The sequence below is a fragment of the Egretta garzetta genome, unplaced genomic scaffold (genome assembly GCF_000687185.1).
Source record: "Egretta garzetta isolate BGI_Z169 unplaced genomic scaffold, ASM68718v1 scaffold226, whole genome shotgun sequence".
Lineage (NCBI taxonomy): Eukaryota > Metazoa > Chordata > Aves > Pelecaniformes > Ardeidae > Egretta > Egretta garzetta.
In genome coordinates, this window is record NW_009260021.1 from 629,019 (window position 1) to 654,502 (window position 25,484).

Genomic DNA, 25,484 nt, shown 5'->3' on the forward strand with positions numbered 1-25,484 from the left:
ACAAAGAAAGGGCTGAGGTGACCCCCTCCTGAGGCCGCTGGTGGTCCCCTCTGTGCCAGAAGGCAGCGCCTCGCGGCGACTAGAAATAGCGACATAGATGTTAGACATTAAGAGTTTTTAAATTCAACCTGATGTACTCTAATATTTGTCTGAAACTGGGTTTGGGTTTGGTTTTTTTTTTTTTACACTTCTGTATAGAATGTATTTCTGCTACTTTTTATTGTTTGTTCTAGAAGAGGAAGCCGGTTTTTATAACTGTAGCACACTTCAAGCTGTTGCGTTCGAGCACCGCCGTTCACAAGCGAAGGAGCAGTACACAATATTTGTGTGGGTCCGTGAACAGGCAGCTGCAGGGCCAGGGATGCTGTTCAAAACCCGCTGTTCAGCAGCAGCTTCACCTCGCAGCTGAGGAAGGTAACAAAACACCGGTTAAAATTAAACTTTTTTTAAAAAAAAACCAAACAAACAAACCAACCCTCCCTGACTGATGGAAGCGTTTCCCTTCCGAGGGCTTTCAGCTAGCCCCCCGCTGCCCTAACTTTTGTAGAGGGGTTTTCTACTTTGTCTCTTTGGCTATGAAGGATTCTCGCTCCGTGTCCTTTCCCTCAGCACCTGCTGGATGCTGAGTACGGTCTTAGCACGGGAACTACGCACTGGTAGCAACGTTCTCCCTGCCATCGATGTGATTTTGATAGTGTAGTTTAATAAAATGTTATGGTGCTGAAATAGATCTGCTTTATTGGGAGAGGGTTGGGTGGTTTTTTTTTTTTGTTTTTTTTTTTGGTGCTAGGAATGAGGCTTTTCATGCCCCAGCTCTGCCTCTGCCCTTCAGCTCCTAAAGCTCCGCGCAGGCAAAGGGGGCTCCGGAGGAAGCGCGTGGTGCAAGCGCCCATATTCACCGTTAATCTGCTGGGACTTCGTAAGGAGGAGGTGGGTGCCAGTAAAGGAAAACTTATTCACAGCCCTCAGGCCGTGTCTTTTCTAGAACATCCACAAGCGGCTGAAGCAGAACCAACTACGGGAAACAACTCTTGCTCTGTGCTGTAAAGCACCCCTGTGCTTTTTGCATCATTTGCTTTGGAAAGGAAAGAAAAAAAAAAGGGGGGGGGGCGGGGAAGCAATAATTGATACCAAATCCCTGTTCCCTTATCGCCGGGTCATTTCACCCCGAGGGCTGATGCTAGGGCTGGAGGGTGAGGAGCTGAAAGTCGTTAATAGCCATGTTTTACTGTCGCTGTCTTAAGACACAGCTGCACACCATTATTTTCCTGAAGCTGAAGTAACCCTCTTCTACTGCAGAGCCAGGCCCACCTCCCTGAAAGGGCGCAAGGGAGGGCGCCCGGCGCGAGCACTGTTAGAGGGGAGGCAGAGGAGCCGGAGCGTGGCATAAACACCTCCCTCCACCGTGAGAGCAGCAGAGACAACTGCTTTCACACAAATAGGTTCTCCCTACCCCGATAAAGCGCCGCAGGCTTACAGTGCAGCCTCATTAAGGCTTTTCCTTTACGGAGAAGGCTCTTTTCTAAAGAAAAAGGGGAAAAAAAAAAAAAAAAGAACTTTTTTTGCCTGGTGGAAAAGCTGGAGTCTGGTCACACTGAACTTTTTACCATCCCCGTGTGCTGAAGGGTAACAGCCCAGCAAGGCCCCAGATGGCTCTGTTGTTTGGGACATCTCCGGGTGTCCGTACTGGGCTCGCTGCCCCAAAGGTGAGCGCACGCTGCGGTTCCCAGGCAGTGTGCTCCTCCGCAGCCTCCCGCGTTGAGGCCCTGCTGCTATTTCGTGGCTATTTAACAGATCCTTAGTGCCAGGCAGAGCACAAAAACTCTTTGGAAAAGCGTTCAGGTGAAGGGTCTGTTCCAGTTACAGCTTCTCAGGGATGCAATATTGTTTCTGTGAAGCACTGCACCCAGGGATGGAGCTTTGGATACGCGTTTCTCCCCAGAGCAGAGGCCAAAAGGAGATGTAAGCAGAGAGGTGAGGCAGGGCCACCTCACCCCGAGGTCAGCGTCTGCCTGAATTCACGGGCGTTGCAAATACAGCTCCGATCCCGACAGCACGGGGAGGTGGCTGCCCCACTTCGGGTGAGGGCCGGCTGCAGGCTTCCAGGCCAGGGACCAGGAACATTAACCACAAATCCCAGCTCTGCAAGAACCATCACACTAACGAGATGTTAATTGGCACTTTATCCTTTCATTTTTTTAAGCAAGCCGCTCTCGTACCACAGGATCTCCTCTCACTTCCACGTTCTGCTCCACCCAGAGCCCTAGCAGGTAGCCTTAGAATGCACCTTTGCCTCAACCCAAGATAACGATCAGCTGAACTCAAACAGTTTCTGCAAGTTTAAGAGGAAATCCAACTCCCTCATGCCGATGCATGAGCCGCTTCCAAACCCCGTCAGCCTGTAACGCTCCCGAGGCAGATGAGGAAGGGTTTTGCAGGGAGGACAGTGAGCAGTGGAGGGCTCGGTATGATGAACTCTTCTAGGAAAAGCAGGTTCTTCCCAGGGGAAAGGCATCCATTACTGGGGCTTTCCCTCAAGACAGGGGGGTGAAATCACAGAAAATTGCCTTAAAAAAAAAAAAGGTTTCACATAGCCTTTCACGTAGCTTCTGGGAGCTGACACCGCTCCGGCGGGGCCTCCTCTCCACCCACAAGAGCTCCGAGCAAGCGGGGACCTCATCCCACAGCGTCCCCCGGCTCCGAGCTGGCAGCAGCGGATTCTCTCCCCCACGGGCTCCAGCACCTGCACCAAAACGCAGCCCAACCCTTCCGAAGCCGAGGGGAGGTTTGACAGGGCCGGCACGCGCTCGGCGCGATCCCGCACACACGGTACTTCCTACCACCAGTCTGCACCGGGCGCCAGACCTTTCACAGAACTTAACAACTCTTGCTTTCTGTACAGTAATTTTATTTAAATCAAGTTGTTTTTACACTAATGCCTCAGTGCGTCCTTTAAAAGGAAAGGAAGTATTTTCTTTAAAAAGTATTTGTACATTAAGACAACAAAATCGTAGAAATGAACACAGTGACATCAACACTCCCTAGAACATGCACAGCTGTACACTGAACGGTGGCTGTAAGAGGAGGAGGGGAGAGGAAGGCAATCTTTCTCTACGCTCTACATTTGATGAATGCAAACAGAAACAGCCGCCCGCGACCGCCAGAACCCCTGGCGCTTCCTGGCTATCAAGATCCCGTTACCCTTAGTTGAATTTCAGCCTCGTAGAAGACAAACCCGGACGAGCGCGCGAGTTCAGAGGAGAGCTCCTTACCTGGCGCCGGCTGGGGAGCTCCAGGGTCAGCGTAACGCTCGCCCGGAGAAGCAGGGGAGGGAGCAGCAGCCCCCGCCCCGGGTCAGCCGCCCAGTTAAGCCTCCCCTTCCCACGCCCTGGCGGCTCCCACCCGCTGCGAGAAGCCGCTTCCTTCAGCCAAAAAGGTGCAGCGTCCTTTGGAGACCGCCTGGTGCTTTTATGAGATTTCCCTCATTTCCATTTCGTCTCTTGGAACGCAACAGAAGCCCCTGCCCCCCCTCGGCCAGAACCAGTCCGACCCTTCAGGTGCCCGGGGGGGCAGAAACAGCTTTGGCAGCTCCCAGCGGCCGGCAGCTCCGTCCCTGCCCTCCGACAGGAGCACCTCCGCCGCGTACCTGCCCCTACATTTGGTTATTAGCCTCAGGTTTGGTTTGGCTTTTATTTTCAGAGTTCATGATACTACATCCTCCGAAAGGGCCTCTTGCCGTCGGCCCATGGCAAAAGCAAGCGCCCCGCCGACCCGCTGTCCCTCCCCTGCCCTGGGTTTGCAGCCCCCACCTTGAGCGCAGAAGCGCAGGCAGCAGGAACCTGGCACCTCCTCAAGGCAGACTGGCCCCCGGGTTCACCTTAGCAAGTGATAACGTTAGTATTCCGTTTAGTCCACCCTCAAACGAAGAACAGGAGAAATAACGTGAGAAAGCAGATACGTTACTGCAACCTTAGCTATATGCGACCATCTCCTTTACTGTATTGATTTAGCCACAAATTAAGGGGGGAGGGGGGGGGAGATGAGGAAGAAGTGAGGATGAAGAGGCAGCCATTTCAAAATGCTGAGGTGACCCAGCACCGTCTCCTCCCACCTGCAGAAAGACCTCCAGGAAAAGGGAGATTTCACCCAGAAGCAGCACCTACGCCTCTCGGGGCACGAAGCCCTCGCCCAAAAGCCGTTCCTTCTGTGACGCTTGCAACCTCGACGTGCCGAAACGCTACAGAACCACCCGGGGCCGGAGGCGCAGGGAGAGGCACCCGGCTCGCCAGCGTTTGTAGAAAAAGTGGGAAGTCCCCCCCCCTGTACGCCCATCCTGTCCCCCCCGCCCCGAGCGGCCCTCAAGGGGGTCCCCTCCACGGGGAGGACGCTGCTCCCGGCGCTGTGCCCCCCCCGGACGCTCACACGGCAGCGCGAAGCTACACGGACACAGGGGCGAGCCATGCACACAACCCCGCAGAGCTGGAGGGACTGCCCACCCAGCCGAGAGGGGTGTAGTTGGGACAGGAAAAGAAACAACAGAACAAAACAAAACAAATCCCTTCAAGTAATTTAAACCAGCCCATTCTCGAGGTGACGGCAGCAGAGCAGCAGTGACCGGCTGGGCCTGTTCGGGGTGATAAGGCAAAAAAGTCTGAAGTCCTGGAGGGATGGAGGAATGAGAAGGTGTCAGTAGTGAAAGATTAAGAGTTATCCTGTAGGTTGCTTCTTCACACTCCTGTGATTCTCATCTCCAAGTGACCCGCACCAGCTGCCTCCAGTTACTTCTGCACACAGCTTGGCCAGGCGAGCCCGCCGCAGGCAGCCGACAGGATGATATAGATGATAACCTGGAGAGAGAGAAGGGCCACCTCAGCACGGAACCCTACGGCCATCCCTCGGCCGACTGCCGGCTTGGCCGGGCAACCCAAACGCAACCCGGGGTTTCCCAGCGTATCGAAACCCCAAATAACTCCTGAAACGCCCTACAGGGCTTTGTGGCTGTGCCTCGTCCTCCACACCCTGGCAGCAGCGCGGGGAGGAGAACCGTGCTCCAGCGAAGGGCGGTGACAAAGTACGTCACACAGCCAACCTGCAACCATGCTTCAGCATCCCCACCTGAGCACGGTTTGTGTTTGTTAGAGGCTGGGGGTACACCCTCACGTGGAAATAAAGCTGCTGCAAAGCTCAGTCACAAGGCTCCAACAGGACCGAGGCCGAAGCAGGCAGAGCAGCCGTCAGCCCCAGCCCTTGGCTTCTACTGGAGCCAGCAGAGCAGCTGCCTGTGACAGGCATGGAGAAGCCAGACGGTGGGGCCTGGAAAACTTCTCCCGTCGCTGCTGCCCCGATGCTCCTCTCTCCCCACCTCACACAAGACCATCAAAACATCTTGGTTTACAGCCAAGACCCTCCCGGGCACAGAGCTGAGCTGACGCAGGTCTAAGGACAGTAATACGCTGTTGGTGTTTTCCAGTAGTTAAGCCTGACTTAAGGTTATCGTGCTCCACACTTACAATTGATACAATGATGATGACGATGGTAAGCTTGAGGTTCTTCATACACATGGCTCTAGCGAGGTTCCTGCTGGTAGTTTTGAAAGTGACTGACTGCAAAAGAAAGTAAAACCACCAATTAATTCCTGGACCTGCTGCGAAGGCAGCGGCACGCCCAGGGCCTCGGCGAGGAGGCTCTTCCCAGCTACCACCTCGCTAACACCCCAAACCCCTGCCGGTATCCCCTCCAGAGCCGGCTGACTCCTGCATTTACACCAAGACACAACTGAACAGGCATCAAGAAAACTGTCCCCACACCGCTTTGGGGCTAGATAAGTCTAACCAGCGCAGGGGTGCGCCTTCCCACGCTCAGCTTGGGAGAATTAAACCCAGACCGTGCCTAGGTCCGCAGGCTGCCCACAAGGACCTTACAGCACTTCTGGTCGGGCTCTCGTTTGCCTTCCAACCTCTCGAGAATTGAAGCGCTCCGAAATATTTAAGGCACTACTGATCTAATCTCCGACCTGTTACACACAACTTCATTACCGTAAATCCACCTGCTAAAACCCGTATCGCTGCTCTTGACCGCGCTTCCGCCGGGGCTCAACCGGTCCTTCCGTGCTAGAACTTTCCTCCGGTATTCGGGCTTGCTGCATTTTATGGGAAGTTTGCGGTGGCCCTGTTCCAAGTCTCCGCTCCCTGTCCTGCAGTTCCACCCATCCAGGGCAGGTTTGGGCCACCCAACGCCCTCGAGCACCCACCAGGCTGTGTTAGTGCAACCGTTCTCACCCGCTTTCCCCGAGCGGCTCGCGCAAGGATTCGCCTGCCCAGAGAAAGGCGGCAGCACCCGAACAAGCCAACTCAGCAGCACGCTCTGCTGGTTATTTTCCAGGTTTTCCCCACAAACCACCCCTCGACTTTTTCAGGTAAGGCTACAGCAGGCAGAACTGCATCCCCCTGAACTGTAATTTCGACTTAAAGCCGATTCCCACGCTCAGCCACCAGCTGGACTTTGGGCGCGCTTCTCTTGCTCAGCTTTGCAGTTCCTACCTGTGGCTGCAGGACACCAGCACGCCCCAGCTCAGCCCAGCTTGTTCTCCAGAGGACAGGGCTACTCTGACCACCAGCTGCCTCAGAGCTCCCTCCCAAAAGGCGGCCCTTGCCACTGTTTCTAGGAGGGTTCTAACACACTTGGTTTATCTACAATATTCTGGTGGTCAGGCCTCATACAGGAGTGATAAAACACTTAGTCTGAAGTCTGAGAGCTTCAGGCCTGGGTCTCCTGGGACGCTCAGCTTTGGGCTCTCAGACAGTCACACCAGAGGCATGGCCCATTCCTTCATTCTCTGCATGGTTTCCAAGAACCAGCCCTCCCTGGGAGAGCTCGTCCCTGCATTCAGCCTAACTGCCGAAGGAACTCCAGTCCGTTTGTCCAAAGCACGCCCTGAGGTTAGGCCACCTCCTGCCCCCACCTGGGGAGTGGTAGGGTTTAACCACCTGGTAGCTGGGGACTGCACTCCCTCCTGGCTCAGCTCCAGGCATCTCCACTGCCTCTTGAAAGCACGAGTGCTTTTTGCTGGCTTAGAGGTGTTTGGATCTCCACAAGCCCCACGCAGGAGATGCCGGCTCTCCGCTGGGCTGAGGACTGCCTTCCGAGGGGCGGGTGCCAAAGGAAATGGGCACCAAGCTGGGACTCTGCAGAGGAAGATGCAGAGCCGGGTCTAGAAATTCCCAGGGGAAAGACGACAAAGCTTCCAGAGTGTACGACCCTTGACTAGGTAACATAATGCTTTGTAATTACGGTAATTCTGGTTCTTTCAGTCTTTGCTCCCTTAGAAACACTCCCTGAAGCTCCAGAGTCCTGTACAGACTATTTAGGTGGAACAATTCAGCTTTTTTTTAAATCAGCCACACTTTCCCCATTGGCATGCTAGAACAACTCTACAGGGTAACGTATTTCCAGTTTATCTGCATCAAGCTGACTTCGGAGCAGGCTGCAAGGGAAGTTTTAATCATGATCTCTAGCTTTCCTCTCGCTCCAGATAAAGAATGGGTTTTGCCCCCGACTCGGGCACAAGAGATGAGGACAAGGAGCACCCCCACTTGCACGGGCAGCGTGTTGCCTGCGCACTGGCTGCAGCGAACAGGAGCAAGCTGAAGACAGCTCTTTACCAGGACGGGGCAGGAGGTGGCTGGTCCTTGGGAGCAGGGCATTTATTTGCCCAGCAGCACGGCCCGCTATTTAGCAGTCGCCCACAGATCCCACCAGTGCCGGCGGGATACAGAGCAGAGGTGCAGGGGGTACCTTCACTCTCTGAAGGGAGCTGCAAGGCTTCCCTGTCTGTTGAAAAGCGGCTCTAGATGCTGCTCGTCACCTCCGCTGCTCCCCACGAGCACAACCGACGCAGTAACACGCTTTCCCCGTTTCCAAGTTCATCCCCAGACTTACCGAATCCACAAGATTCTCTGTTTTATCGATCAGCAGCTCCAGCTTCTCTCCTCTTTGTGCCACAAGGTCTGGAGAAAGAGACAAAAATCCAAACCTGTAGGTGGAATCCCAGCGCAAAAAGCCGCTTCCAACACCCAAGCCCACCTGCGCGCCAGGAGCTCTTGGCAGTGGCTTGTCAGGCACCAAGTCCTCGGCCTTTCAGAGACTGCCAGGCAACAAAACTCGGGAAACAGTCTCACATCACACAGGCCACGTTTTGGGACTGACCTGACTCAATTTTGGTCAGTTCCAGAACTAACCTTCTCTTTGAAGCGGTCAGACTTGTCAAAACCCGAATCAGAGTCTGACACACAGATAGGAAAAAAAAAAAAAAAAAAAAAAAAAAAAAGAGAGAGAAAAAAGCAGCTACCGAGGAGCATTTTCCTGACAGCAGCTGCAGGAAAGCCACAGCGGCCAACAGACCGAATCGGAGCGTGCTTCACCCCATCGCAGGCTGTGCAAGCGCACCCCCGTGCTCCTCACGCCCACGCGCCACCCTCAGCCGAGCTCAGCGCCAGTAACAGCTTGCCAACTCGGAGCTCCTCCAGCCCCTTCTTCAGCAGCTCATCCTGTCGAGAAGAGGCCACCCCACCATCAGCTTCGCTCTCGGTAACTCTCCCCGCGGGACTGCCCCTCTGGCCCGGAGGAGCTCTGCACGCGTGGCGCTGAGGGAAGCCAGGTACCTATGTTTCGAACCATGATTCCTTTCAGTTCATCAATTTGAGCTTGCGTCTCTGCCACCTGGTCAGTGCCCTTGCTCTCCGAGTGGTATTTCTGTAACAAATGAATAGTCAGTGAAAGCGGGGACCTTCGACGTCACGCTTCAGTTCCTTAAGACAAAAAAAAAAAAGAAAAAAAAAAAAATTCCTGGTCGCTACAGAACAGCAGAGTCATAAACGTGAGATTTCAAATTCCCAGAGACATTTATAAGTGGGTAGTAGAGCAAAATCTGACTTTCGCAGCCTCTTACAGATCATACAGGCCCATCTGCTCCTGCACCGCGGGAGCCGCAAGGCAGCCGAGTGCCTGCAACTTCCCGAGTGCCCAGAAATAACAGCCCCCTTCGGAAGCCTAAGCAACTGGCAGCAAGGAAGGGAAGTTAAGACAAGAATCGGAGAGATACGGCTCACTAAATGCCTGGGCTGCTACCAGTGGTCCCGCTCCCACACATCATTTCTGAAGGCAACACGCTTGCACGACCTTCTCTACTTCTCTCTAGAAGACGTCAAGAGAGCCCTGCAATTTCACAAGCAAGGCAGCACGCGGCCGTCTCTGCAGGTGAGCACCAGAGGGAGTTCCAGCAACGGGGAGGAGGGCCTGCGAACTGGAAACACCACACCAGGAGATGCTGAGGGCGGCCAGCTTGGGTTGCCGAACTGCTCTTCCCAACACAAGGAGCCAGGAGCCAGCCTGCCGTGTACCAGAGCCACCCAGGAGGATTTCACACGCCACCTCCTAGCTGCAGTCTGGCACTTGCCGACGGCTTTGCTGATCCTGAATCCCTCTGGTGTACGACAGCAAGCAAAGAGGCGTGCCCCCGACACCCCAGCGGCGCGCTCAGCGCCTGTACGGAGCAAGCTCGCCCACCAGCCTGCCGGGTACCTGCAGGAGCACGCTCCGGTCCACGGCCTCACGGAAGAAAGCCAAAAACCATGACGTGGTGCTAACCTGTGCACCATTCCTCTCACCCCTCTCCCCCTTCATTCTTCAGAAGTGACGGGGCCTTCACTCAAAGACTGTCCTTCAGGTTTGGGGATGGCGAGTAGGACTTCGGCGGCCGCGTGGTGCAGGCTGGCAGGCGAGGGAAGCGCTAGCAACACCCGCAGGTTAAAAGGAGTCAGCGTTTGCAGAATCAACGAGGGAAACGGAGGTGAAGCCAGAATTGGATAACCAAGTGCTGCTACCCCTGGATTGATTTTAAGTCCCTGCTCTCATCACAGGTCCTTTGCAGTCAAGCACTGCCAGCCACAGCTCCTGTTGCCCCGCTCCCTGTAAGTCACCCTCGCCCAGGGAATCGGGTCTCTATGGCAAAACTCTTGCTCTCCTCTGAACCCGCAGCCATTGCACTCGCACCTGAAGGCCTTCCCGAAGCACCTCTGCTCTAATCAGAGGAGACTGACATCTAAGGAGACTGACAGCAGAGGCCAGGGCTGGTTCACAACTGCTCTACTTGATGACCACCCACCCAGCTGCTGAAACCCCAGTTTTCCTCCGAATAAGCGTTGGATTTGCACCCATTTCTGACAACGTGGGAAGCAGGAGGCTCCAACACGAACAGCATTCACATGCTCGGGTCGTAATTAACAGTTATAGCACCGACTGCAACAGCTCCTTTGAACCTTCTCCTCCGAGGTTAGCTTTGTCGAAGGTGCGGGACGGGCGTGCTATCAAAGCTGGTCCCTGGTTTTCCTGGAAGCGCAGCTCCCTTTGCAGTCTTATCCATGTGCCACACTTGAGTTGTGGCGTGATCTCCGAACTGCTGCGTGATCTCCTCCTCCACCCTCAGCCTCACACTACTTAAACTCCGTAAGGTACAGGAATCACCTGGAGGACAGTCCTGCTCTCGCGCTGCATGCGACGTTTGGCCTTTCATCTCAGCAAGTTTTAGAGCCATTTTGAGGGAAGAGCTTTCTGTCATCACTTAACTGCTATTAGGGGATGCCTGGATTGCTATCAATATGCAAAGGCTAAGGTAGGCAGCTCCTCTCGTCCTTTGGAGAAATGGGAGGCTGGGGTTTTTAGAGGATTATCACCACCATGGCTCCCAAGACCGCCTGGCTCTCCCGATAAAGCAATTCATTAAGTGTATTCCAGCCATGAAGAGCTCAATCTGATGAGTCATCACTTCATATAGTTTCAGGCTCCACATATCAACGCTTGGCGGAGGAGAAAAAACTCGATCCTATCAGACATAGGAAGTTAATCTAATTTATCATGCACAACACATTGGGCCCTTCTGGAGCCTCGCTGGCGTTATTACTCATTGCTTCCTATCTGCTGTGTAAGCCAAAGAAGAGTTTCTGCAATGAACTGTGTGAAGCTCTACGTGCCCCAAACCCCCTCCACTGCTCACCGAGGGCACCACCACAAACGGCTCCTTTCAAACTCCAATACAAACTTCAGGCAGCAACCGCGCAAGTGCAAATCCTCACTTATCCTTCACCCACCGCAGAGCCCTGGCTCCCCCCTGCACCTCAACCTGCACGCATTACTGCTGGAGAGTGTTACAGAGCTTGTCTGGCTCCTACACTCACGGGTAAGAGCTCTGCTTACAGGTCACCAGCGAAGGGCCTCTCCTCCTGCTGCTGTAACATCACCAAACCTGGCACTTCCAGTGGATCGGCAGAAAAAAGCCAAGCCCTTCATGGAGAACAGCAGCGGCGCTACCATGCTCACCAGCCCCAGCAGAGCACATCGAGAACATCCTACACCACCTGCACAGCACCAGCTGTAGCTGCCCAGATACAGACTGCGTACAAGCTCCAAAAGTCAATACTCCAAGGACATCTTATCTTTAATTCAAGAGAGGTCTCAAAAAACCCCCAAAACCAACCCCAAGCCAACATTGCTCAGGTTATAAAGTTGTCTGTAGTCAGTTAAGGACTCTTTAAGAGTCTTCAAGAGAGTATCAAAACACTTTCCTCATAGACCATATAGCCTGAGGTTTTGGGCGCTAAGGCAGCTATCGATCATATGAGTCACAGGGCAGTTACCTATTCCTTCTCTATCTTCCATCAGACTTCGCTCATTTAATTTGACATCACGCCTAGCAGCAGGCCCGTGCTGTCCCCAGGCCCGTGCTGTCCCCAGGCCCATGCTGTCCCCAGGCCCATTTTCTCTGCAGGTGCTGGAAGCCGCAGACCCAACACAGAAGAACTGCAACCTTCCCACTACACCAACAGCTCACACTTGAAGAGCAGCCCAATCCCACACCCAGAGCAACTGCTCCTTGCTTTTTCTCCTCCTCTCCCCCCCGAAGAAGCCCCACTGAAGCAGGGCAGGGTGTTGCTTGCAGACCCAGGTTACACATCAAGTCAACACTGCATTAAGAAAAAGCGCCCTGGGAAACGCATCTCATTCTGTGGAGGGCTGAATGGAAATGCAAACACGACACGGCGCACTTAAATACTTCCGAAGCTGTACCCCTATCCTGCTGTGCATCACCGACATAAAGCAATACGACTGTTTCAAGTCTCTCCTGTCTGGCACTTGTGGGCTTTGCCGTGCCTCAAATACACCACTCAGCAAGCAAAGCACTTTTGTGAAAATGGGACGGCAGCATGGAGGCTGGATCAGATTCCTGCGGTAAGCACGTAACTCCTCTGCGCTTCACGAGGGGAGCGGATTCCAGCCCAACCTTTCCCTTCAGGAGTCCAAGAACAGACCCAGAGTAGCTGGAAGAGAGTCCTCGGAAACCTGGAAATTTCTTAAAAAGGAGATTGACAGTGTTGTGCATGTGCCTGAACGACAACGTTCAGAACTCAGCTTTAGCCGAGCTGCCAGCGGGGCCGGTGACATCAGCCAGCACAGGCCACAACACCGCAGGACAGCGGCGCCGGCCGGTTCCAGCAACCGAGAGCAACGTGCCATGCTGCCAGCGGGAAAGCTGGGCCAGACTGCTCCCTTCTCACAGCGCAGGAGAGGGGTGCCAGGACACCGAGCTGTGCCAGGACACCGAGCTGTGCCAGGACACCGAGCTGTGCCAGGACTGGGTAAGCACTACAGCAGTGGGCAGGAAGACACCTCAGGCCGCAGGCAGCTCCCCGACGGCCGCTTTCCTCGCTGCAGCTGAGCTTGCAGCACTGCACCAAGGCTCTGTCCCACAGCCCTTCCCACGCTGCTGTTCAGTGCCTGCACAGACCCCGCTGACACGGGCTTCATCTTCCTTCCAGACTGCAGTTATTCCAGCAGAGCAACTCGTCTTGCAAAGACTGCAGTGCCTACGGTCCCCAGACTTGGAATCCAGCATCGTCCTAAACACCACGAACAGCCTCAGCTGCAAAGCGCGAGTGGAGGGCGATACAGATATTCCCCTCGCTCTTGTAATAACCCTCACACTTTTAATTTTGGGAAGGGTCCAAGGCAAATCTCAGCTCAGAGACCATAGGCCCTTTCACAAGTTATTTATCCTGCTCTTTAACCGCCTACCTATCTTGGGAATGGAAATCCTTGGAGCCTCTGTGCGAGCTAGCTGGGAAGTCTACCATGGTTCTGTACACAGCACTTGACCAAGTCCAGTTTTCTTTCCTCCTGAAAAGGATGCGATACCATAAGCAAATACCCTGCCACACTCCAGCAGCGTGCTACTGAAACGACCGTGAAGTAAGAAGGAGAGAAGTGAGAGGCGGTTAGGGATTACGCGATACTCCAGTTCTGAGAATCGGAGTAACGTGCGTTTGCCGCGCTCCTAGTGACAGTCAGTGAGGTCAGCTTGCGCTAGGCGGTCAGCTGGAACTAGGTTTGACATGGAAAATATTACCATTAAGACCTAATCTCCAGTGCAGCGGCCCAGTACAAACAGTTAACGCATCGCTGTTAACCCCAACCCATTTTTCCCCCCAAAGCAGTGAAGCAGCCCAGCTGCAGGGGAAGCGTGGGGAGAAGAGCCAGCTCCCCTGGCTTTACACCCAGACTCAGCATGGCGCTTCGCTTCCGAGCGAGACAATACAAGAATTTCCAGGGAGAAGTTTGGCTTGTGAGGGAAAAATCCCATTTAGCAACATATCTCACCAGCTGTGCAGCTAAGACACTTGAGAACTCGCTGTTCATTGCATAGGGGAGGGCCGTCTGTGCTCTCGAGCCATACGTGGTCTGAAACCTCTTCTTGATTTCATTCAGGAAGTTGAAGGCTCTGGATCGTTCAAAGTCCTGGAAGGAAGAGAGCAGACCACATCCAGAGCTGTGTCAAGTCAGGAATAATGAAGCGTACGGGGCACGTAACCGGTTGCAGAGAAACTGTAATTGTCAGCTCTTAACAGGCACGCTGCACCTCACACCATGGGGCTTGACCGGTTGGCCTGGGGTTCGAATAGCAGCCAGGTTTCAGCCTCAGCAGACTTCACTGGGGTACCCATGGTTCTAATTTTGTGCCTGGTACCTTTGTCCAGCAAGGAAGAAGCTTTTGCTTCAACACTTCCAGAATTGAGGAGTATTACGGATATTTCACTGACAATTTGAGGCTAGCCTCTACATCTGGGATCTACTGCATTAGGGCTGCTAAGAGAGAAACCAGGCAAACCCGAGAACTTAACCTCCAAACCACCTATTCACACGCACTGAGTTCCAGGCTCAGACCTCAAAGCTGTAACTGATGTGAACGGGAACACAAGCAGTAGCTCTAATGGGAAAAAAAAGGCACCTCAGCTTAGCACCCACTATTGATTTTTGTTGACATGCAGATACAAAAAAGGCCAAAACCTGCAAAGAGCCTGTCTGTGCAATAGCTGTAACCAAAGCACTTACATCATCTGTGATGCAGAGGTATATAATCCTGTCTTGGCAGATGTAATGGAACAGATAACTGCAGAGAAGAAAAAAAAAGAAAAAAGGGTCATTTGGAGCTGCCACAGGACTCATCTTCTAGAAGACACCACTGCTTGCAGGGTCTTCAAGGGCTGGAGAAGTAGAAGAGCAAATTCCAGTTACTCTACGGGAAATCACACAGATGCCAACAGATCCCAGCCGCCTTTGAGCTAAGTGTCTCCATTCCTATAAGCTACACTGAATTAGAAACCACCTACATGTTAAAGAATCCCTGGCCTCGCACCCTCCACAGCGCTCCACGCTTAGCAGTAGCTTTTTGGGACATCTGGTTGCCAACCAACTTCAGTTCCATGTTCTTCCAGCTACTTACTTGTAAAAACCAAGCCTTGGCAGGATACCCAGGGATAAGATTTGTGCCTGATCCTAACCAATGTACATACAAGCATCCACACACCAGTTCACGTGTGCCAAGAGCTGCTGTTAACTGGGAGTGACCAGCCAGGCAATGTTTTAGTGAGCCTTGCTGGTGCAGTGACTTGCTGCTTTAGCCTTGTTTGCATGACCACTGGGCTGCGCTGCCTTTGGGTTTCATTGCAAAGGCTAAGAGACAAAAGCAACCACAGCAGAAAACGAATTAGACAAAATAATAATCACGCTAAACAGACTGGAACCATGTGGCCAGGTTAACTGCTGGTGTAAGGATGCCTTCGATGGTACTGAGCCAACACAGGTGTTAAACGCAACCCTCAATACCCTGAAAAAACAGTGCAAACCAGTTCAAAGCAGTATTTTCCTACCAAAATTAAGCCAAGCCGTTATTTTAGGCCCACCAGGAAAGAAAAACCTTAGCCTGTACACAACTAAACCCAACCCAGAACTGATCAGAGCATTCTAGTTCAACTCACTGGCTTTAGCTGTTGCTTTTTTATTACATTGCCCCCTCATCACCATTTGCCGCTCCGGCAGGTGATGTATTCTGATGAGCACAGCAGGACAAAATAGGAACAGAGTTACAAAAAGACCACAGGAATACTTCTTTTTAATTCTTTTTCTTTAAAAACTCTGCGTGTCCTTTCGCGTTGACATTCTGTGATTCCCAAAAGTTTCCCCAGTGAGCGTGTGGACCCTCTTACAAACTCCAGAACAGCAGCGGGTTAATGCCCGTGCTGCGCAGCAGTCGCCTCGCACAGCTCTAGGGGCACAGCTCGGCAGCTTTCAAACTCAGGTTTTGTAGTATCTAAATAAGACAACACCGAAATAAGCTTTAGGGGTGGGCTAGAAGTAGTTTACTGCCCTGAAGGCCTGTTCTCATTTAAAAAAAAATAATAATCCCTGCATATCTGCAACTATTGCCCCTCCTTCCTGGAAGGAGAGAGGCAAAGTTTGTCTGGCACTGCCTTGCAGGCTCCCCAGTGACTTGTAGAAGAACCTTAACAGCAGGGACGGAATAACCCCAAGAACTCCTGATGCAAGAGGGCTGTTTTTCCTTGGAGATTATATAGAAGACCCACAAGTTCTTCTTAAAAACAAGAACTCCTGAGTTTAAGAAGTTCAAACAAAGTTAAAAGAGACTCAGGTTTTTCCTGTTTCATAAGGGAAATGATCCAAGACAGATAACCAGGCAGTTTTCTAGCTTACAGGCTGGGACCTGGCAAGGCAGAAGGATCCCTGAAACCTTACAGACAGAAGAATTACAACTCCTTGTGCTCACTCAGCTTCACAGCTTTCATGTTCTACTCAGTTACCATGGTCAAGGGAAACAAAAAAAGGCTATTCTGTACCTCTACAAACCAAACCCCTTGCTTTTTGACAGCAGAAAGAAGTTACCAGCTCTGAGCATGTGTGTGTGACAATATTCGATCCCCCCAGGCAGACGGCTGGGAACTCTTCCTTCCCCTCTCCTAGAGGGAAGGCAGGGTTGGCAGGGTCTGACTGCAGACGTGGTTGTCCAAATCACAGGAAACAAGCCAACGTAGGACTTGTCAGAAGAGACTGACTTTAGCAGAGGAGACGCTCTGCTGCTAAGCTCGGCGTCCAGAGCCGTGGAACGGCACCTGTGTGTTTTACTAGCACAACACAAAGCAGAACCACCACAAACTGCAGTGGTCTGCTGCCACATTTGTTCAATCCTCATTAAGGAAACAGCGAAGATCGTACACTTGGCAGCATGCTTTGCAAGCGTAGATGCATTAGTTACACATCTCTCAGTGCTCCCCAGCAAAGAGCAAACCAATCTCTACCACGATTCAAGTTTTCATCTGTAGAAATGCACTACGGCACTCCTAAAACTCCACTTTGTAGTTGGCTGAACAGCACTCAAGGCAAAGTTAAAACAAAAGAAAATAACTGCACCCTTAAAACTACAATAGGAAAAAAAGCCCCGACTCAACTGCCCCAATTCTTACCTCTTGAATCCTCGGGCAGCCAGAACAGCTTTAACGCAACAGCTTGGGCAACACTGAGCATCCAGCCACGCTGCCAATTCCAAAGACAGAGCTGAAGCAGGATCCAATGCTTCTAAATTTGCTTTCTCCACAATTCTTTCTTTAGTTTGCACACCAGCACATTGACTTCTCTACGTTACACATGCAATAAGGCAGCACAGGTGATGTGACATCTAATCCCTTCCATTCTACCAACACTGACCAAGGGCTGTTCAGAGATCTGTACAAGCCCGGAAAAAAAATCCTTCCGCCCCACAGACTGGATTTGTGGTAGCTCAGGGTGGCTCCACAACATCTGCCAGCACGACTTAAAGCAACTAGGGTCCACAAGCAATCTGAGAAGGGTGACATTTTTACTGAAAGCCATGTTCAAGCCTCAGAAAAGCCAGCAAAAGCCTCCACAAGCAGGCTATTCTGTACCTCTACAAACCAAACCCCTTGCTTTTTGACAGCAGAAAGAAGTTACCAGCTCTGAGCATGTGTGTGTGACAATATTCGATCCCCCCAGGCAGACGGCTGGGAACTCTTCCTTCCCCTCTCCTAGAGGGAAGGCAGGGTTGGCAGGGTCTGACTGCAGACGTGGTTGTCCAAATCACAGGAAACAAGCCAACGTAGGACTTGTCAGAAGAGACTGACTTTAGCAGAGGAGACGCTCTGCTGCTAAGCTCGGCGTCCAGAGCCGTGGAACGGCACCTGTGTGTTTTACTAGCACAACACAAAGCAGAACCACCACAAACTGCAGTGGTCTGCTGCCACATTTGTTCAATCCTCATTAAGGAAACAGCGAAGATCGTACACTTGGCAGCATGCTTTGCAAGCGTAGATGCATTAGTTACACATCTCTCAGTGCTCCCCAGCAAAGAGCAAACCAATCTCTACCACGATTCAAGTTTTCATCTGTAGAAATGCACTACGGCACTCCTAAAACTCCACTTTGTAGTTGGCTGAACAGCACTCAAGGCAAAGTTAAAACAAAAGAAAATAACTGCACCCTTAAAACTACAATAGGAAAAAAAGCCCCGACTCAACTGCCCCAATTCTTACCTCTTGAATCCTCGGGCAGCCAGAACAGCTTTAACGCAACAGCTTGGGCAACACTGAGCATCCAGCCACGCTGCCAATTCCAAAGACAGAGCTGAAGCAGGATCCAATGCTTCTAAATTTGCTTTCTCCACAATTCTTTCTTTAGTTTGCACACCAGCACATTGACTTCTCTACGTTACACATGCAATAAGGCAGCACAGGTGATGTGACATCTAATCCCTTCCATTCTACCAACACTGACCAAGGGCTGTTCAGAGATCTGTACAAGCCCGGAAAAAAAATCCTTCCGCCCCACAGACTGGATTTGTGGTAGCTCAGGGTGGCTCCACAACATCTGCCAGCACGACTTAAAGCAACTAGGGTCCACAAGCAATCTGAGAAGGGTGACATTTTTACTGAAAGCCATGTTCAAGCCTCAGAAAAGCCAGCAAAAGCCTCCACAAGCCAAATACCAAAGACTCCAACAGTTTGATATCCACAGCTGAGCACCCTCCAACTCACTTTGGAGTTGTACAAAAATAGAAAACTTGATTTCTTATCAACTGCCTTGGTGCTTATTGCTTCAGCTAAATTCAAATCCTGGTTATGCTGCAAAGTTCTGGGGAAAGAGAGTAGCTATTGAGCTGACCGCACGTTCAACCAGCCACTAGCATGTCCAAATAGGATTTTGGCTTCGCTCCATCTATTCCTATCCTCGTGCACGTTCATTGCTCTCTCCTCCCATACCCAGAAGAGAAGCATTACTCACTTCCCATGTGAATAGGTCAGTTTGTTGTTTTCAGATGGTATTTTCGCCAGGATCTGCTCTGTCACCTCCAGGAAGTTTCCTCCGCACCAGGCATGTTTGGCAAGGATGGTTGTGCCCCTTGCCACGACAGCAAACAGGATAGCCATGACTTCACGCTACCTGGAAGTAAAAACACCGCAAGAATTAGACTCCTTTGGCAGAGAAAGCATCATCTGAACAGCATTCTGTCAGCCCTCAGCACAGCGGGAGGGAGGCACACGCTTGTTCAGTACTTCGACAGGATACCATTATGAGAAAGCTGCTCTCATTTCCCCTTTTAGGTTCTGTTCGGAACGACACCAAGACTACAATAACCTCTAGAAGGTTTTTTCTTATTGCATGGCGTCCCTACAGCCAGGGGTCCCATAACAAATGTTGCCTGCCTTGTTTCCACCCAGATTTCTAGCTATTAGGACTTTTTTTTTTTTTTTTTTCTCTCTTCAACTGAGCCTTGAGTTTTTTCTTGCTTGTTATTGAAAAAAAACTGCCTGCAGCCAGCAAGCTCCAGTTCTGAAAGGAAGTAACACTGGCAGCGCTGTCAACAGCAGCTTATACAGACCAAGCCCACCATCCCTAACACATGACTGTCTGAGGGGTGAGGCCTTGGCTTTGATTGCTATCAAACTGAAGTAGAAAAACTGCCGCTCGCTTGGAGCCACACCATAAACATCCCCTTTTATTGGTCTAGAGACGCTCACTGAGCGTATGTTGTCCCAAGACTGCTGTAAAACCACATCATCTGCACTTCTCAAAGCGAGACAGCGCATTTGCGGATTGATTATCCTCAGCATCACACCATTTCTACAAGCCAATGTTCTTGCACACGTGCCGAACTGCACAGGTCGCAGCGTGCAAGCCTCGGAGGGCCACACTTCTGTGAAGTCTCCAGAGTTGGAAAAAACACGCCTGCTGCCATGTAAAGGGACACACTTAATCAGCTCAAGTATCATCACATTAATCCTCCGACAGACCCAAGATTTAACATGTGAAACCACATGTCAGAGCACCGCTGTGACATCTGCTCGGCTGATCCAGTCCATCCATAAGCCTCTTTTCTGCTTAGGAAAGACTTAGGAAGACTTTTGACCCTGCAAAACCCAAAAAATCTTATTTTTCACTTTGCACTTGACTGCCCTCGTATCGCCTGCCTCGTTTTGCATCTAGAAACATCTTCATTCTGACTGGAAAGATCGCACACCTATTTCAACGCAACCGAGTAGCTCGGAGACCTCGCTAGAAAGAGGTACAAGAGCGGAGCAGCAGTGGTTTAGCTTCAGGAGCCGAAGACCGCAGGCAGAAAGACTGAGCGTAGGCTATGCCCAGCCGGACTCTCCACCCCTCTGGCCCTGACTGAAGCAACCTATCGATCTCTTCTGTACCAGGGGTCAGGCCTACCAAGTGCCGAGCAGAGAGGTCTGCCCTGAAGAGCTTATGCTTTCATGTGAACTGATGCACAAACGATCACGGCAACGGTGGAAGAGGTGGCGGAGGAATGCAGAGCTGTTAACAAGGCCGTGAAGCCGAAGTACAATCACCACCCCACCGCATCGGGGCTGGCTTTGTCAGTCTGAGCTTGACAGATTCAGGCTTGGCCAGCAACAATCAGGTAATCTCCCAAACCCCCCGCAGGTTTAAGAGCTCAACATCGGAGGGGAAAAAGAATAAACTCGTGGATTTATTTAGAGACTAGGCTCCACGGCTAAGCTACAGCCACCTGGGAGCACCGAGGTGTTCAGAGCCAGCACTGCCGAAAGGAACAGAAGGCAAAGGAGGAGTTTGACGAGGGGCCATGGCAAGCAGAGTGGGAAGCAGAAGAGTAAGAGGTCTCGAAGGACACTGCTTCGGAGCGGAGCACCCAGCCAAGCGCGCTCTAGACAGCCCAAGAGAGTTCATAGCGCGGGTAAAGGGGAAGGGAGAACCCGCCAGCCAAAGCCTCACACCAAGCTCCCAGAGAAGCTGTTCTCCTTTGCTCCTCCTGCCTAGTGGGACAACAAAAGGGCCTCAATAACTACAGGGGGGAGGGCAGAGCACTCAGCAGCAGCTCCCCCAAACCCATTTTCTGCTTTCATTTCCTCCTGGCCAAAAGCTGGTGCTCTCCAACCCACGTACGTGCCCCTTCACTTCCACAAGGGCACAGGGAAAGCCCCTTGCACTGCTTTGCATGGCTCACTTCTCGTCTACTCTGTCTCAGAACAAGACCTGTTTTCAGAACAAAGGCAACTTGTTGCGTTGACCTGCTGCTCTTCTTGAGACAGCAGCTTCCCCTGTCCTCACTCACCGTGCCCAAGTATTCACACGCCCCTTGTTTCCCACCCACCACTCCCACCTAGGTGCCAACCTCACCCTGATACTGCCCAGGGATTTAAGCAACAGGATTTACATCCAGCTGACATGCTCGCACAAAATCTGTTAGGAAGAAGGAACGTGAGGAGCGCCCACGCTAGCAGACCCCCTTTCGCTACTGGTGAGGGAATTGGGGTTTGCAAACAGCAATTCCCCTGCCTCGTCCCCCTCCCTTCCAGGGCGAAGCAAGCAAACTCCAGCTCCTTTAAAAACTTTGGTACAAAGAGGTGACCAACAGCTGGCTTACCCCCAGTCACAGGTATGCTGGCTTGCAGGCTCACAACTGCCCTCTAACATCAATCCTGTCAACATTACAGAAAAAAACCCAAATTCTTTTATATCTAAGAGGAGATGATCATTAAACATAAATACAGGTGGTGCTTCTCATGGTGAATTAAGCAGTGTCAACATCCACCTGAGGATGATTCCAGAAGTTACAAACACAGCAAAGCAAGGGTAACAGTTTTTCCTCTTACACGCTTTCTAAGGGAACTCCTCAACACAAAGATGCCCAAGGAAAAAGAACACACAGCAGAGAAGAAAGCCGTGATTGCTCGCTATCTGTAAGAGAAAAATGAAACATTCAAGACCAGGTTCCAGCACAGGGAAGTAGTTCTACACACAAGGCATCCGCTGAAGCTCCCTCCCACGTGTTGTGGTGGAGGACGAGAGCTCACGTGAGTTCAGAAAGGAGGTGACAAGAAGTGATATGGATTGACATTCATAACACTGAATCACTCACTCCACAGAAGTTCAGGATTTTTTTTTTTCCAGGGAGAAATACTATGAAGAGCAGCCAGTATCTTCAAGCCGCAAAGCGGGTGGCCTGCCAAGTCAGACCCATGGTCCAGCCCCGGTCAAGGTTAGGACTCTCACGGTACTGGAGCTTTAGGGCAGCTCTTGCTCATCACGCTGCTCTTCACATACAGGAACAATTTCGATTTATAGAAAGGCCTACAAAGTCCCAGCGCTCCCCGTTTAGAGCAAGTGCCTTACAGGAGTTGAAAAACACGCTTCCAAGGCATCCTATCGTCTCTTGCAACACTGGAACCACCAAGAACATCACATGACAAGCAGGGAGCCAAGTCATTTGCAAAGCCTCTCAGAAGCCCGACCGCAACCTTTTCCTCCCAGCATCACTGAACCAGCCTGCCAGATCCCATCTTGCTGAGAGCATTTTAGAGCTGCCCCACTACAGAAAATCCAAACTTCCTTCCAGAAAGCTGTATCTAGAAGAGCCCACAGACTGGTCAATCTGCATGCACACAGCCTGCATGCACAAACCCTGTTTTGGGGTGCTCCCAGCACCCAGTTCCCTGACATCCTGCCACAGAAGACTTACGTGGCCAACCTAGCAGACCTTGCTTTTTTTTTTTTTTTTAAGCCAGCCTTAAATTGCTGCATCGACCACGTGTTGATTGCATCAGAGGAGGAAAAGAGCCATAGAGTCCAGTGATCTTTTGCTGCCTCTGGCCTTAAAAAGCTGCCCTCAGCTCTTCAAAGCACGGTGCTACAGCCATGGAAGCCTGAGGGCCACAAAGCAAGGCTCTAGTTCCCAAGGCCAAGACCCACCTACCTCTAGTTAAACACAAGCTGAACGAGTTACTAATCACAAGTCCACCCTCCACAGCCCTGAAGAGACACAAAAGCTTTAGCCTGATGTCCGCAAGATCATTTAATTTGGGAGTATTTAGCATTGAGCAGAAGCGGGGATTCCTCAGAGCTAAAACATAAAGGAATGGGTAACTCCCTGGGAGCTCCCTGCAGGAGCCACCACCTGAAGGAGCTGAAGCAGAAGAGAAGCCAAGAAAAAACACAGACCCAGCACGTTTATCGACACAGATAAGGCAAAACTAAACCTTGGGTAACTCAAGTTAAATGCTTATCACACCAGAGACACGGGCAGCCACACAGCTGATTCTGATCGGGCACAAAGAAATGATTAACTGCCATGCAACTGCTCCCGGTTTCACCCGAGTGAAGAGGCAGCACCTCGCTCCTGTCTGACGAGGTGGCAGAGAGCACAAACGTTTTCCCAGCAAAAAGCTAATGCCTGTGGCAAAAAAAAAAAGTTCCGACTGCCCAGCTCTTCACAAGTGATTCTCTACAAGCTTAGACTCATCCCCTATCCTACACCTTAGCTTTGACTAATTTAGCCAAAAGATGCAAATTACACAACCTGCAATTTATTCTGTTTTCTACTCACTCAGCGCCTGATCTCTTCAGGTGCCCCCAACCCTCGTTTCCCTAATGAGGAACAAGCAGCAAAAGTCAAAGAATTTGTGAGCAGTTACAACAGCACGCTGATGCGCAGCAACACCAACGAAACCAAGAGGAATTGATTATACAATCACGTCCCTTCAGATCCACCACGATACCGTCGCCTGCAGCATTTTGGCCAGTCCAGCAACTGAACCAGAGCGGTGTCGGTGCACGGTACGCCGCCAGGTCACAGCCAGGAATAAACACACACCACTAAGCCTCTTGAGCAATCAGGTGACTGCCGAGTATCAAGAAACCAATCTCTTCACGTTGCAGTCACTCAAAGAACAGAACCAATATAAAGGAGCAGTAGTAAAAGAAAAAAAACCCATCCACAAACCCTCCCCCTGCCACACAGACTGCGGGAGACCAGCAGCCTACAAGGCAGCGAGCGACTAACCTCGGAGCTGGAGAGCCCACACCAGCAGAGCCACCCCTTAATTCCCAGGCTCAAAGTGAGGATTATGAAGTGTTTTAGACAGCTTCTGAAAGTCTCCCTTCTTCTAATATTGGATATTTGCAGGACTGGCATTAGCGAGGCGAGAGCTCAGCAGTACCGTGAGTGAGGTGGCACTCGCTGACGCCGTGGGATCCCAGAGTCCTGCAGCAAGGAAACCACCTCGCTGGATTCACAGTCCTCAGCCGTACTGAGGAGACAACAGCCACGGCCCCCGGCTTTCGGGAGGATGGGTTAAATGAAGTAAAGCAGATTAACGAGGAGCGTATTCCTCTCGATAAGCAGCGTCTCACGCAGCCCTGTAAAACTCCTCTATCACTTTTGTTAGCAATACAAATATATTGAACTGCTAGAGAACATCTCTCCTCAGAAGCTGCAAGAGTCAGGAACTGCATCCACTAAAATCAACCCCCTTGTATAACCCACAGATCACAACTGTTTTCTGCCTAAACTTACAATATTGAATGGCTGGAAGTAGGCAAGACCAAACCTTCCTTAAAGAAAAACTCACTTTGAGATGTCAGGGAGGCCTTGCACAGGAGGGAAAAGGGAAAAAGGCTGCAGTCCTCAGCCACCCAGAAAGCACCGCGGATCCAAGGAGCTCCTCTGGCAGCGCCAGGAGCGCTTGGCAGCTAATGGAGACAAAGCACGAAGGCGACTCGAGTATTGCGTTTGTATCGCAATGCCTATTTACGCACTGCAAGTCACGCTGCAAGACGCAGCGTGCTGCTGTCTAGAAGGCCCCTCGCGGCGTTTGTCGGGCACAGAAAAACCTGCAGCATCCTAAAGAGTGTCAGCAACACGGGTTCAGCCTTCAACGCGAGGTTCAGAACTTCAGCAGGGATGATTTATTATTTGCAAGCGAGACACCAAGCGCCTCGTTCGTTGCTCTGACCTCACTGAGGACCTAGAATAAACCACGGGATGGCAGTTAAGCCAGCTGGGGCAAGAGGTGAACCCAGAAAACTGCGCCCATCCTCTACCAGCAGCACCGCCCCTGCCAGCCACGGGGGACTCGTCAGTTCTTTGTCCTGACCAGAAGATTCACAGCCTCGGTGCCAACAAGGGATGGAGGAGGTTACACGCAGCAACATTTGCAGAAATCCCCTGTACAGAAAAGCAAGGGGCATCGCGTTACTACTGCCTTTAAACATGAAAGAAGTGTAGGTGTTGCAACCCTGCAAGTTGCAAACTGCCTGACTGCAATAAGAAGATGGTTTAAGTACGGTTACTTTGGCGCAAAGGAGCCCAGACTTCCCTTTAACCCTTCCCTGGCACCTGCCAGTTGTTATTTCTTGATAGTCCAGCGTTAAACCCTGCCGTTTATTTGTTCGTTTTGAGCCCGAGAAGCGCGACATCCATGCACCAACCCAAGAGAGGTTCAGCTTCCCCCCTGCCTGCGCGGTGGCTTACTTCAGGTACCTCTGCTTCATCATTACGGAAACAAATCGCTCGGTAAGATTAATCCAGTGTCTCTTCCAGGCCCATAACCTTTTCTGGAAGGCAGCGGAACACCTTTTAAAAGGGGGGGGTAAAGAAACAGAATAGGGCAGCTACTGAATAAGCAGCTCCCTAGGGAGGCAACCCGGACACCCCAACGCACGCTTACTTACAGCACCCCCTGCAAGCGTCACCGCAAGGATTTATGGCTAAAAAAAAAAAAAAAAAAACCCCAAAAAAAAACACC

At 51.6% G+C, this 25,484-nt stretch overlaps 1 protein-coding gene across 2 annotated transcripts; it reads right to left on the bottom strand.

Moving 5' to 3' along the window:
• Positions 1–2,849: 2,849 nt before the first annotated feature.
• Positions 2,850–25,448, bottom strand: VAMP7 (vesicle associated membrane protein 7). Of its 2 annotated transcripts, none has more exons than XM_035896162.1 (8): positions 25,411–25,448; positions 18,697–18,855; positions 14,440–14,497; positions 13,708–13,845; positions 8,661–8,751; positions 7,939–8,006; positions 5,511–5,603; positions 2,850–4,847 (listed from the first exon to the last, which is right to left on the bottom strand). In XM_035896162.1, the coding sequence occupies exons 2-8, from the start codon at positions 18,840–18,842 to the stop codon at positions 4,779–4,781; spliced, it is 663 nt and encodes a 220-aa protein (XP_035752055.1). In that variant the 5' UTR covers positions 18,843–18,855; positions 25,411–25,448; the 3' UTR covers positions 2,850–4,778. The 2 variants fall into 2 exon arrangements, with proteins under 2 accessions (XP_035752055.1, XP_009638986.1); XM_009640691.2 differs by lacking the exon at positions 25,411–25,448 and adding an exon at positions 21,555–23,695.
• Positions 25,449–25,484: the final 36 nt, after the last annotated feature.

What these genes read in the sequence shown, in the direction of transcription:
- VAMP7 (XM_035896162.1), bottom strand. Translation starts at nt 18,842, where the DNA reads ATGGCTATCCTGTTTGCTGTCGTGGCAAGGGGCACAACCATCCTTGCC. An exon ending in CTGACCTATTCACATGGGAA is followed by an intron (nt 14,498 to 18,696) that starts GTGAGTAATGCT and finishes TCTTCTCTGCAG; the next exon opens with TTATCTGTTCCATTACATCT. An exon ending in AATCATGGTTCGAAACATAG is followed by an intron (nt 8,007 to 8,660) that starts GTACCTGGCTTC and finishes CTCTTTCTCCAG; the next exon opens with ACCTTGTGGCACAAAGAGGA.